We start from the raw sequence: 13226 nt of genomic DNA, 5'->3' as shown, positions 1-13226 counted from the left end.
AACTTGATCTACAATTTGATTTAAACAGGTCAATTAACAACAGAACAAACAACCATGAGTGCAATCACACTGCTAAAGTATGAAATTAAAGCAGCACTCTGTGTCTGCTATATGCTTGATGAAACATACAATAAAAGAGAAATATGCTTTTAGACATAAGAATCATCAAGTGCAGAAAAATTCACAGCATCAAATGGAATTTAAATTATGCAAAATTGTATTTAATTAACATAATACTTTCACTCTAATACTATACATTTTTGCTTTGACAAGATGTGGAATGAGGATCAAAATTATCAGCATGAAACATTTGGGAACAAATCTTCCTGTAACATAACTGATTTACATACATTCACTACAGTTAGCAATGTCAACCTGACCTCACTCCAAAAAACTGAGTTTTGCTTTTGGGGAAGGCAAGAAATCAGATTAGTTTATATACTACTATTTATTTGGTGAAGCAAATCTGTTCCTTTCTTAAAAAAAAAACAAAAAACCAACAACAGCAATCAAACCAAAACCAAAACCCCTCATACAGTACAAAATAGAATGGCTTTAAAGAGGGGTGAAAAGTTAATGGTCATGGTTTAATCATCACTCAGTAATGAGTATTTTCTAATTTATGATTGAGGTGCTGATTCTAAGGAGATGAATACATGTTTTCCATGCATTGTCACTAGGCGCAGGAAAAGGCCCAAAATACTTATTATATATTTCCTAGAAACATATTAACTAATAATAATGCACATATATTTAAAGAAGGCTTTTTAAAATTTTCATTTAAAAAAATCAGGTCAAAATTTACTGCTTGCACACCATTAATTTCCCTTTAATATGGCATAGTTTATAAAAGTTGTGCCTATAATAGAATAAGTGAAGCAATACTTCAATTTGAAAAGAGAGCTCACATTTATATATACACACACATTTGTATTTAGTTATTTCAGTAAATAGACTGCTTCCAAGACTACTTTTGTCAATATTAGGGAATTTTGAAGTAGTCTATTAGCATAGAAGAGTAGAAGTTGCAAAGCAATGATTTCTCTATACGAGGCAGCAAACAAGTAGCAAATATATTAAAAGTAAACAGGGAAAGGGTTAACTAGAAAAGAACATTATACCTCCATCTCAACCTAACTGTTTTAACAAGACTCAAGGAATGTTTTTAATCTTCAAGCCAATAAGGGTTAACAAAATAAAATAAACTTCTGAGTTCCTGTCTTTTCTAGAACTTCATCTTTCCTGCTTAAGATATCTTGGAGATTTTATCAGTTCTGTGCCATCCCAGCCAACAGGAAAATTTATTTAAACATAAAAAAGTAGAAAATTATTTTATGGAAATACCTAAGTGTGGCTTCTGGGTGCTATCTCATTTCACCTAGACCAAAACCAATTTAAAACCAGCTTCTAGCTAACAATTTCTAGCCCTGATAAGCAAGAAATCTTTTACGTATCCGAGATAAAGGACGGAAGATATTTATAATGTCATTTACAGATAGCTGAGAAAACACTAAGAATCATAGAGTCACTAAAGTTGGAAAATACCTCCAAGATCATCAAGCCCAACTTCCAACTGAACACCACCCTCATCCACTAGGCAGGTCACCTGGTCATGAAAGAATAACAGGTTGGCCAAGCAGGATCTGCTTCTCCTGAATCCATGCTGGCAGGGCCTCATCCCCTGGATGTCCTGTACATGCTGCATGATCTTATCCAATATGATCTGTTCCATAACTTTTCCCGGCACTGAGGTGAGGCTGACAAACCCACAGTTCTCCAGATCCTCTTTCTGACCATTCTTGTAGCTGGGTGTCACCTGGTCAACCTCCAGTCATCTGGGACTCCCACAGGTGGCCAGGACTGATGATAAATGATGGAGAGTGGCCTGGCCAGCTCTTCCACCAGCTCCCTCAGCACCTTCATGTGAAACCCATCTGGCCCCAGAGATGTGTCAGCTTCTAAGTGGCACAGCGGGAATAACTACTTCCTCCTGGATTGCAGGGGGTCTCTTCAGATCCCCATCCCTGTCAGCCACATCAGGGGGCTGGTTGCCCTTGGGACAACCAGTCTTTCTGTTGCAGACTGAGGCAAAGAACGCATTAAGTACCTCAGCCTTTCCCTCATTCTTCATGACAACATTCTCCTCCACATCCAGTAAGACACTCCATACTAGCTGTTCTGTTCCCAAACACGTACCTCTGAAGACCTATTTCCATTACCAAGATGCAGTCTCTACTTGGACAATACATCCTTTGAAATCCTACCATCATGAAATTTTCAAAGGCTTTATTTTTAATTGGACTAAAGCTGAACAACTGTAACTGAGCAGCCTCATATCACCATTTACTCTAACAGTCTACAGGCTAAACTCCATCATTTTTAATTTTCTCATGGTTCAGTACAGTAAAGTAAATCTCCATGGACATTTCATGAAGCTATGCCCTCTGCAAAAAGAAGAGCATCCAAAAGATACACTAACATTACCATTTCTTACACTGGTATCAAGGAAAGCTAGTTCTGCATTTGACCTAAATGTTTAATCAACCAGAACTTTAGAGTAATTAGAGATCTGATATAAAAATACATGAAGAGATAAAAAAACAAATAAATTCCAAATAAGATCAGGACTCACCATCACTACCTTATTGGTGGTCTCGTGTGATGAAAAGCTATACTAACTTGCTGCTCAAACTCACACTCAGGACATGAATTTCTGTATCACTCACGCTACTAGAATATGTTTCGGCTCATATTTTCTACACAATATGGACATTGGTAGATCAAGCCACGTGGCATTACGAACTAGAACCCTTATGCCATCTCTGCTCAATGAAGGAGACTGATCCACAGACTACTTCTGAACACTTAAGAAAACTCCTCAGATTCTTTAAAAAAAACCAAAAACAAAAAAAAAAAAACCCCAAAAAACAAAAAAAAAACAAAACCAAAAAAACCCACAACAACAACAACAACAAAAACCTCAAAAACCCAGCCACATTTTTCTAAAAATACAAGTCCCTGACCTCTGGCTGGTATTTGCATGGCTGAGTTCTTAGTGTATGACTCTGTTGAAGGAATTTTCAAGAAAATCTGAACTTCCAAGCAGTTCAGTATATATTCTACATGTCCAGTGACTGTGAACATTTTGAGATAACAGATTACTATTTTTATGGTTTTTAAATTATTTCAGAAAAAACGGTCCTTCAAAAATCTCATGGTGAAAAAATTTAGGTTGGAGAGAAAACAACAATATCTTTGCCTCTTGAAATATGTTTTCACAAATACCTTTCTGTTTTCTTATCAGCAGATTTTTGAAAGTTTAAGGTCTCATCTTGACTTGGACAGTCTTTACATTTTATTTTCATTTATTTTACAAAAATGCCTGGAGGAAAGAAAACAGCTTTTCTAAAGAAAAAGAGTAATTTTGAAATTTCAGTCATAGTTTGGAACACTAACAGTTTTTGCTAAGTTAAACGCTTGTTTCCAGCCAGTATGTAAAAATATAAACCCAAAGAAACTTCAGGCTCCTTACCTGTAAAAGATGAATTAGCACTAAAACGTTCACTGCTCTAAGATATTATATCCAATCTGTCTGCAAACTTGTCAAATCCAAGTGTTAATGTCATGCCCCAGTTACTTTCAGGTACAATATTTCTCAAAAATAATATTGTATGCCATTACCTCCAAACCCATTTATTTTACACATGCAGTGATGGAAAACTGTGTGCAAAGGTAACCAACCAGGACTAAATGGGTTTAGTTTCATTTGGTGCATGAGTGGCTTACACATAAAAATTCTATTAATTATATTGTAAATCCCCCGGTGCAGCAGGTTGAGCAGACTCACCCTGAAGACAGTTATCAGAAGAGATAACTGCTGTACCATGAAACATAAAATGGTCAGAGGCTTCATGGTACTTATTACTTGTGAAATATGGAGGGGAATAAAGGAGAAGAGGCTGTAGAACACATTAAGAATAGATTAAGGGAAAACCAACAACACTGGGCAAATTTCCCAAGTTCAATCCATATACTTAAAAAGGAGGTATGTTACTACAACCTCCATTGACTAAAGAGTTGGTGAAATTTCAGCTTGTCCAGAAGATGCTAATCTTCACCTCTTCCTCCCCACTGCTGACCTTATTGAATTCCTTTTCTGTAATCAGATACAGAATTCAGACTCAAGTGCCAGTTGCTGCTGCAGATACAACTTTTGTGATGTCCTTATATAAAAATTCCTCAGGTTGGATATTTTCTGCTTTTTATCTGCACTTGATTTACCAAACCCACAAACAGTCATAACCATAATTCGTATGGCTCAGTAACGACTCTACTGCCTTCCTGTATATGGAGTATGTCTTGGCAAAGTAGGACTCAACAATCTCTGTGTAGCAGAGGTCTCATTGCAGTAATACTGACCAAACCTGCATCTTATTCTTGGGCACTGCCAACACCTCCAGACTAGGGACTTATGCTTAACCATTTAACAGTTCTTACATCTCTTCAACATTTTGCCAGGATTTCTGCATCATCATTCCCTTGTGTTGATACCACTTCATTTTCCTCCAGTGTTCAGACCTCTGGGGCTTTCCCTGGAAACTTCTCTGACAGTCATAATTCCAGATTCTTATCTTCAGCTATGTAATGCTCTTCACAACACTGCTCTTCCATATTTGTAATTGCACTCCTCCCTGATACTGCCATCAAATTTTCCCTCCTGTTTTTTTGAATCTAAAGCCTGTGAATGTGAATTAAGAACATGCATTCTTCTGCATGTAAGGACACTTAGTGTGAGCACTGGCACTCAAGCCTGTCTTATGCCACCTGAATTGAGCATCCTCTCCTAAGCCACAGGCACAGCACTCCTCTCCTCCCCTGCATCTCTCTCTCCTCACATTCCCTGCAAAGCTCTGTAGCACAGAACCAGACAGAATACACAGCCCAGCATGACTTCTGAGAGAGACACTAAATTTGCTTAAAAGTTAAAAGGAAATTTTTACACTATTCAGAACCTTTAATTTTTATATTAGTTCTCTACAAAAAAGCATGTTGCTGTCATTGTTACTCTCTACTTTCTTTTCTATTTATTTAAGTAGTTTTCCAACTCGTACTGAGTTTCAACTGAAATAATATTTAAAGATGTTCACTCTCAAGCTGGTGACCTTATGATGTGCAGCCCTAGCACCAAGCATAACAGGGCACCCTGGCAGTTAACAGAACATCAAAATCAGCTGTAAAAGCATGTTGTGACTTTAGATAATCTTATTGCTGAAAAAAATTGTAAAATCCAATTAAATCAAATTATATGAAACAAAACAGTAGAATGAAATAAAGCCGCAAATTCAAAATATTTAACAAAGTTAACAGAAGAAAATAATCCATGGAACATACTGTTATGGGAAAAATTATAAACATGTAACCAAAGAGAGTTCCTATATCATCTGAACAATGTAACCAAGTGTTTTCTAATGAAGCACAGATGTAAAGAAGAGTGCACTAGCACAGCCAATCCATTCGAACTTACACCCCTGTATTCCTCTACTTCTCTGTTAAAATAAACATGATATTTAGAAACTAAAAGAACATTCTCATTTCTTCAATTAAACCATGTTCTGTCTGGATTGTAACTACAAGGTGATAATATTATTATTATTAAAAATATTAAATACATATATGTCAGGAAAAAAGCTAATACATGCATACATTATATTTGTTTATCATTCACTAAATATTAGCTACATTTTACGTGAAATCTAGAAGTATATTTATTAGAAACCCTCTGGCCCTCTGCATTGTGGAAGCCCATGCATGGCATGAACACATTGCTGGGGAAACTGAATGGTGTGGTTAGGAAAGCCAGTTTTATACAGCAGAGCAAAATCACTGTGGAACCTGCTTCCACCCACAATGGAAACTTTACACTTTGGAATCACCCAAATCTTCCCAGACACTTCCTGCTCACGTTACTGTCCTGCAGACACTTCAACATGCAGGGTAAATGCAGCTAATAAGCATAATTAGCTCAGACAGTGTATTTTAATTTAGTTTTGCACTAAAGACTAATTGCCTACTCAGCGAAGGGGAAGTGGAACATTTTTTTAAGATGCTTACCCGAGGGCCCTGATCACCTTGATCTCCCTGCAAAGTGGAAAGATGAGATGATAGGTTTAACACAGCATCTGTGTGCTACCCAGCTCTCTTACATAATCTAACATTTCACTGCATCAATACAAACAGTCTCTTGAGTTCATGCTGGGAGGGCTTTCCAGTCACCTTGTACGAATCACTCAAATACCAACTCACCTTCTCGCCTTTTGGACCAGGAGGGCCCTGAAAGAAACAAAGACAAAGATTATTTACTGATGTTGATGAATTCCTGGGATACAGCAAGAAACAGGTCTGTGTCAATCTGCAATTTCTTCCCAACAATATATTTCCCTATAATTTTTAACTCCGAATGCCAGTGCTATTCCAGAGATGGCTTCTTCACTGCACTAATAATAGGAACTGCACACCATTTCTTGAATAGTTTGCTAATGTATATCATTGACTGAATCAGTCTATTCAGACAAGCAAAACTATGCCTGAAATGGCAAAATATCTACAGATTTCACTTAGAGACAATAGTTTATCTCCTATCAGATAAAAAAAAATTTCTTAGACTGTAAAAGTTCTTTGTAAGAGCACTTAATAAATTCGAATACATATAAATCTGTCATGTATTTTGGCACCCTCCTTGTATCAGATTGCCAAAGAAAAATGGATTTGAAATTCTAAAAGTAGGGTTTTCATTCCTTTCTTTGGCAATACCAATGTTTAGTCTCAAGCAGACTTTTTAGGCAAAATGAGCACTTTGTGTAACATGATTTTGCGGGAGTATAACTTTTAGTTACTTACCACCCAACAAACAGTAAGGTGACAGAATCACAAATAGGAAGTCCTTTCCTATTCAATTTTTATTAAGCACTTTTCAGAAAGCTAGCAGCAGCTTTCTAAACCACTAGTTTTTCAGGTTAGTATCTTGTGAATAAAAATGCTATCAGTCTGCAAAAGACTGCCTGCTTACACAGTGCAGACTCTACCTCCAGCTTTCTGAAAGATATGCAGGTGTTTCATTACAAAGAAAGACCTGAGATACATATGAAAGCCGCTGTAAACAGAGAAGGAGCCATTCAAGCCAGCATGGTTCACTGTGATAACACAAAGAGAGTGTGTGGCAGTGTGTGTGTGTTTGTGAGGGTTTATGCAGAACAAGAAAAGATTGTCACCAACAACACTGGTAAAAAATTCATGTGGTTCACATAAATACAATGGAATGGAGGTCGGTCTGCTGTATATTAAAGACGTGATCAACCACAGGCAAGTCTTTGAGAATCCCTGTTGTAGCCAATTTTCTGCTTAGTTTTAAGGGCTTCTGACGCATGCCAGAGGAAAGCATCTGCTGCTGAATCAAAGGAATTCAAGCATATGCCTCTCCTTCCACGACCTGCCATCTCTTCTGTCTGCTGCAGAGGACACAGAAACAAGTCTGCCTCCTGATGTCCCCAAGTCTCCTTCAGGAAGCACAGTGCTCACTGCCAGCTGAGTGGAAACTATCTGCTCAATTAACTGTGACCCCTGCCCACTTTGCATTGCCCTGCAAGCACTCAGCCTCTTTAAAAACAAATTAAACAAAATAATTTAATTACTAGATACAACCTGGCTGCACCTTTAACGTCTCTCCATATATTTTTGTTTTAATGCTTTAAGCCCTACTGTCCTTTCCCAGTTCACATAAATATATACTGAAAACTAAGTGCAGCACTGTCAACTTTTAGCTGCAGTCTCCACATACATGTACTGTGACATGACATTGCAGTAGAGCAGGTCTGCTCTACAGCTTACACATACATGCCACTGAGCTTGTGAATTTGTGAACTCACACCATCAGTAACACAGTAATTGCACGATGGGAAGAAGTAAAATCAGTCAGCGCAGGCTGTTGGTGCCTTCTCCACAGCGAACACGAAGCACAAGTGAAGGCCTGTGCTCACATGTTCTGCCTCCTTGAATCACCAAGCCATTACTGGCTCTGAATATCTCACTGGCTGCAAAGTGCAAATAGCATGACCCCCATCTGCTACAGTCAGAATCCTATTTCTCAGGCCTTAGGCATGAAATGATAGGTAACGCGACACGACTGAGATGTAAACAGATGTTGTCCTGTGGGAGCTGGTGGTGCCTTCATTTAGATGCTCAATGCCGCTCTTACGCCCAAGAGCGGCCCTGCCCTGCTTCTGATGGGTTTTGGCTCCTAACTTTTCTGAGGCATGCTTGCCACAGCTCTGCCTGTTGGAAGAAACTACAACAGGAGAGATCACATCAGCTGCCTGAACCAAGCTGGCTCACTGGAACAGAAACAAGTTAGAGCTGACATGAGGGGCTCAGCCACCAGATCTGCAGGGCTACTGCACTGTCTCCCTGCCACGACTGCTGGCAATTACGCTCAGCCATCACCAGTGCACAACTGGCCCCTTCCTCTGCATATTCTCTGCATATTCTCCTCTACTGAGAGTTCTCTGAAAGTACAACCTATACCCAAACATGCTTTTTAATAAGACTGAATCATATCTCTTTTTTTTCCCTCCTTCTTCTGTGCAGGATTTTCTGAAAACGGTCTGTGCACATCATAATCAGATTTTGTTTTGTTTTTTATTGCATAGTGTTTTCCCTCCCTGAGTGGCACACACCATCATCTCTAACAAGTCACCCTTCCAGCACACAAATTTTTCATAAAAGTCTTCATAAACATCTGACAATTTTATTGTACCTGGGGTGAAAAACAGCTTTTCAAAAGCCCACAAAAGCACTCCTGGTGTGAACATTCTCACAAATTTCTTCACTTGTATTTGCAATGCTTTTTCTTTCTGCAAGAGTCTTGAAAAGCAAACAAACAAATGCAAATAAAAATGGTTCTTTTGGATGAAAGTGAGGAGAACCAGTGGGGTTTCATCAAAATAAAAATTAATGGAATACTTTCATGGCTTGTTCACCCATCTCTGGCTTTTCCCCCACTGTTTCAATTGTCCTCTATTGTTTTTGCAACTTTAACCAGAAAATTCCTATCTTCAGCCTTTGACATCTTCTTTCCATTTGTGCTGAAAAATTCTCCCAAGGTTTTTACTGCAGAGTTTATTAGTGTGTGTACACGGAGTGGAGGCAGGGAGGAAAAAAAATCTGAGGGAAAGTTGGGTTTGTGGGGGTGGGGTGTAATTAGGAGACAGATTTGTTTAAAGGAGGGCAAGGTTTCTTCTGTTTAAGGGTACAGACACAAAGCACAGAGTGAGCAAAATAACACTAGTTTTGTAGGCCACAGCATGGACTTGCTGCTTTTTTTCCCAGGGAGACTTCTGTGCTTTGGTTTATGAGATGGCAGAGATCAAGCCACAAGCTGCTAAACAAATGTGAAAGCATTTTGTGTAAGTTATATGAAACGTCTGAGGTCAGAGCATTTCTGAAATAACTTCACAGTGTTTTCACTGGAAACAGAGGCTCTTTTCTCAAAGTGTAATTATCTACTCCAGACAACTATACATTTCCAAGGAGAGTTTATAGCCTGTTTCACATAAGCAAGGCCTTGTAAATCTCAAACACATGCAAAATCTGCATTCATAATTAGGCAAAAAATACTACTGTTTTTAAAACAAGGTCTCCTACAGCAGACTGAAAGGCCTCCAGGCACCTGCCAGCTAAGAAAAGAGCTGAAATCGGGGTCAAATCCAAAAACCAGCCATATTCAGGACTGCTGACAGGTGACCCCCTGCCTCTATTTTTTTTGCTATCAAAATCCCATTTCCATATTCTGATGAAATTTTACATTACTATAAATAGGAACAGAAAGTCAAGAGAATGCAATAAACAGGAACAGAAAGTCAAGGGAATGCAATACGAGAAAACAGGAGACTGATCCTTGCAGTCTTCATCAAGCAACATTTCCTTACAATTAATTGAGTGTGATCAGCATGATTTTTTCCACACAGATAAAATTTTGTAATTCATTCCCTGAAAGATGCTAATTTTGAATTCCACCCTTGAGGCCATTGCCACCTATATAGTTTTGCAAAAGTTACATCCAGAGACCTCTTAAAAAGCTAGTAGTTGACTTATATTGGTTTTACAAACATTCATAATTATCAAAATTCTCTTACAGATATATTGTCTCCATATACCTATTGCTACAGATCTGCCTTTAGCCATAATACAGGAAGTTCTGCTGCAAACTCACCCAAAAGGCTCCAAGCATTGATGGGACAGCAGAACTGAAAACAGTAAGGGAGTCTTAGTACAGAGTACAAAGCAACGTTGAAGGTTCTGTAAAAAGCTCCGCAGTCAGTGGAGAGGAGTGGAGATTGTTCCTGACTGTTAGACAGCCCATACGATACCTCTGTGAAAAGGACCAGCCAGTCCCCAGCACAAGCTGGTGACAACCAACCAACCAGCCAATAGAACCAGTTGGACTGTGACAATCCCAGCTCCCATTGGGATCATCCACCCTCACAGCTCCTAAGGAATACGACATGCCAAATCTGACAGCTCCCATCAGACAGAGCTCCCACAGAAGACACAGGTGATAATAACCTTTCAGACACAGTCACTGCTTTCCTACATTCCCACCACAACAGTCACAGGCTAAGGCAAGCTGGCAGCTGGAGGACTGAGTGTAGTTTGCAAGGTTCAGCCTTCATTTTCATTTGGGACTGAGGGGTGTACAGTGCAGTCATCCCTACCAGCAGCCACAGTGTGACTGGCAGGCTGAGGCAACAGCAGCCTTGCAGAAAGGAACAGAAACGTGAACCAGCTACTCCAATATCACCCAGACCAATCCAAAAAGGGAATCAATCTCCCAGCTTAGTTTAACCATGTTTTCACAACTAAACAGCATGCCATACATTGCCTAAGTTAATTCAATATTGCAGATTAAGGGTAAAAGGGGGCTTTAGCATGTAACAACAAAATAATCAGATACAAAAGCTGAACTTTCTTTCTTTGAAACTTGACTCATGACTTTGATGAATTACAAGAATCTGACTGGAACAACAATCTGCAGCCTATCCTGTAGCTGCTGAAAAATATTAGGATCAGATATGCTGAATCACAGGAGGGTTACACAGAGCATTATGAAACACCCCTGTGCATCATAACTATTCCAAAATTCCTACACTCATTTCAGTCTTGTGTCCACTATGAAAACTGAACTACTACTGAACTACTGAGGCAATGTGGTTTTGGCATCTGCTGAGCTTGGCCATGTTTTCAGCCAGTGTTTACATATGCTAGTTTACAACGCCAACATTTCACCTTGCAACAATTTTACAAGTACTCAGAAGAATTTTCAGTGAATCTGAACAGTTTCTACTGCTGAAGTGCTTTCCTTTTTACATGTTTTATTGTCCTCCTGTAGAATGACTGACTTATGGTGAAAACTTCAACCAACCACCTCTCAAAGGACTCGTAATAATATCTTCTTTTCTTCCCTTATATTCTGAAGTTTTTGTTAAAAATCCTAAGGCAGAGAAAAAGAAACCTAAATTTTTGACACAAAAAGGGTGGCTGCCTTAAACAACATTATGTAAATGATTTAAGCTGAGAAACATAAAACTGATTTATATAGCAATCTAGATAAACAGCTCCGTTAACATTCACAACAAGCAAATTATAAATGACTCCTGCTGTAAATTCATACAACTGTATTCAAAAGTCAGTGATTTATAGCCATATATAAATCAGACAAGTTTATAAACTACAGGCAGGAGAATACAGTCTACCCAAAATGTGTCAAGAAACCATTTAGACATTCATTTAGACATTCATTTCTCATGCAGTGCTCTAGCCGCGGTTGTGACAGGGTGCCTTTTTTTGAAACTTATCATGCTGCTCACAAAAGTCAGCAGGTCACACTAGAAGCTGCAGAAAGGTCGCTGCTAACTCACTAATCCAGGAGCCAGGAAAAAGCACAAGGCCCAGTGTCCCAGGCAAGAACCTCCTAAAGGGGATCTCCTCTTCCTCTCTCTGATATTCTTTCTTTGATTAATCAGTAAGACTGTCATTTTCTCCTCACCCTTCCTTCTACAGACAAATATAAGGTTTTTCTTTGAAAGCCGCAACAACAGCCCTACAAAGATTCTATGGTACAGAGGGTACGTGACTACGTATCCATTGCCTGAGCATGAAGAAACAAGGATCAGCTTTACTAATTCCACAAATTAATTTAAGTAAACATTATGATTCAAATCTGCTAAGTTTCTTGTGTGTCAAGTACCTGCTGTATGTGACAGTAAGACCAATTATATGGTGGCAGAAAAAAGTGGCACACTCTTAAAGAAAAGAAAATGGCTTCTGGGAAACTCAAAAGCCTTCTGACTGTCACTCACTTACTCCTCTGTACATTGTACTCTGTACTTACTGCACTGTAATACATGTATTTCCTGAATCTCGGCCCTCATTCCCTGGTCCACAATGCACCTTCCTGTTCTCCTACTTGTCAGATAAGCAGAAATTCACTAATAATGTTAGAGATTTGATGCAATACTGTAAAAAAAACCCCGAAAAAACAAAAAAAAACAACCAAAAAATCCACACCACAAAGGAAATGCCATTCTTGTAAACTGATAAAACAGGAGATATAAGTACAGATGAAAAAACCTAATATTGCTGTATCTATCATGTTATTAAAAAAACAACCAGAGCTTCTGATTTCAATAACAGGAAAGAAGGATGATTGTGAGGAAGATACAAACACAATCTTTGTTACTTCAAAATCACAGAAACACAAAAATTTTTGGCTGGAACTCAGAACTGCAGAAAGACATAACAAAACACAACTGATTTGGGCCCTACAGAACCAAAATTCAGAAAGCAGATTGAACAGGAAGCCTTTTTTTCTATTATAACTACTATTATATTTGCTATTTCCACTGCAGTCTCAGGATTTTTTAGAGTTCAATCTATGATTTTTAACAATATTTTTAATTACAACATAGTATCAGCTTCAGTGTTCAATATTTGGTTTATAAAACATTTCACAAATGAGACATTTTTGATACAGATTGGTTGAGGCTTCCTACTCTTCCACCCATACTCCAGCAGATCCCTGTCTCATTAGATGTCCACCTGAGACTTGAAAAAGCATCACATGCTCCCTTAGAATCAGCAAACAGTTTGGGTTGGAGGGGTTTAAAAGTCATTTA

At 38.5% G+C, this 13226-nt stretch overlaps 1 protein-coding gene across 1 annotated transcript in view; it reads right to left on the bottom strand.

Annotated features, from left to right (window-relative positions):
* COL25A1 (collagen type XXV alpha 1 chain) overlaps positions 1–13226 on the bottom strand; it is a 299366-nt gene that overhangs the window by 96007 nt on the left and 190133 nt on the right. The window contains exons 8-9 of the mRNA XM_031066491.1: positions 6304–6330; positions 6112–6138 (exon numbers count right to left, since the gene is read on the bottom strand). Coding sequence (XP_030922351.1) covers positions 6112–6138; positions 6304–6330 — 54 coding nt within the window. The remainder of the gene's footprint in view (positions 1–6111; positions 6139–6303; positions 6331–13226) is intronic.

Source organism: Geospiza fortis, unplaced genomic scaffold, assembly GCF_000277835.1.
Source record: "Geospiza fortis unplaced genomic scaffold, GeoFor_1.0 scaffold11, whole genome shotgun sequence".
In the NCBI taxonomy this organism is placed as follows: domain Eukaryota; kingdom Metazoa; phylum Chordata; class Aves; order Passeriformes; family Thraupidae; genus Geospiza; species Geospiza fortis.
This window is presented reverse-complemented; position numbering and strand designations above follow the sequence as displayed.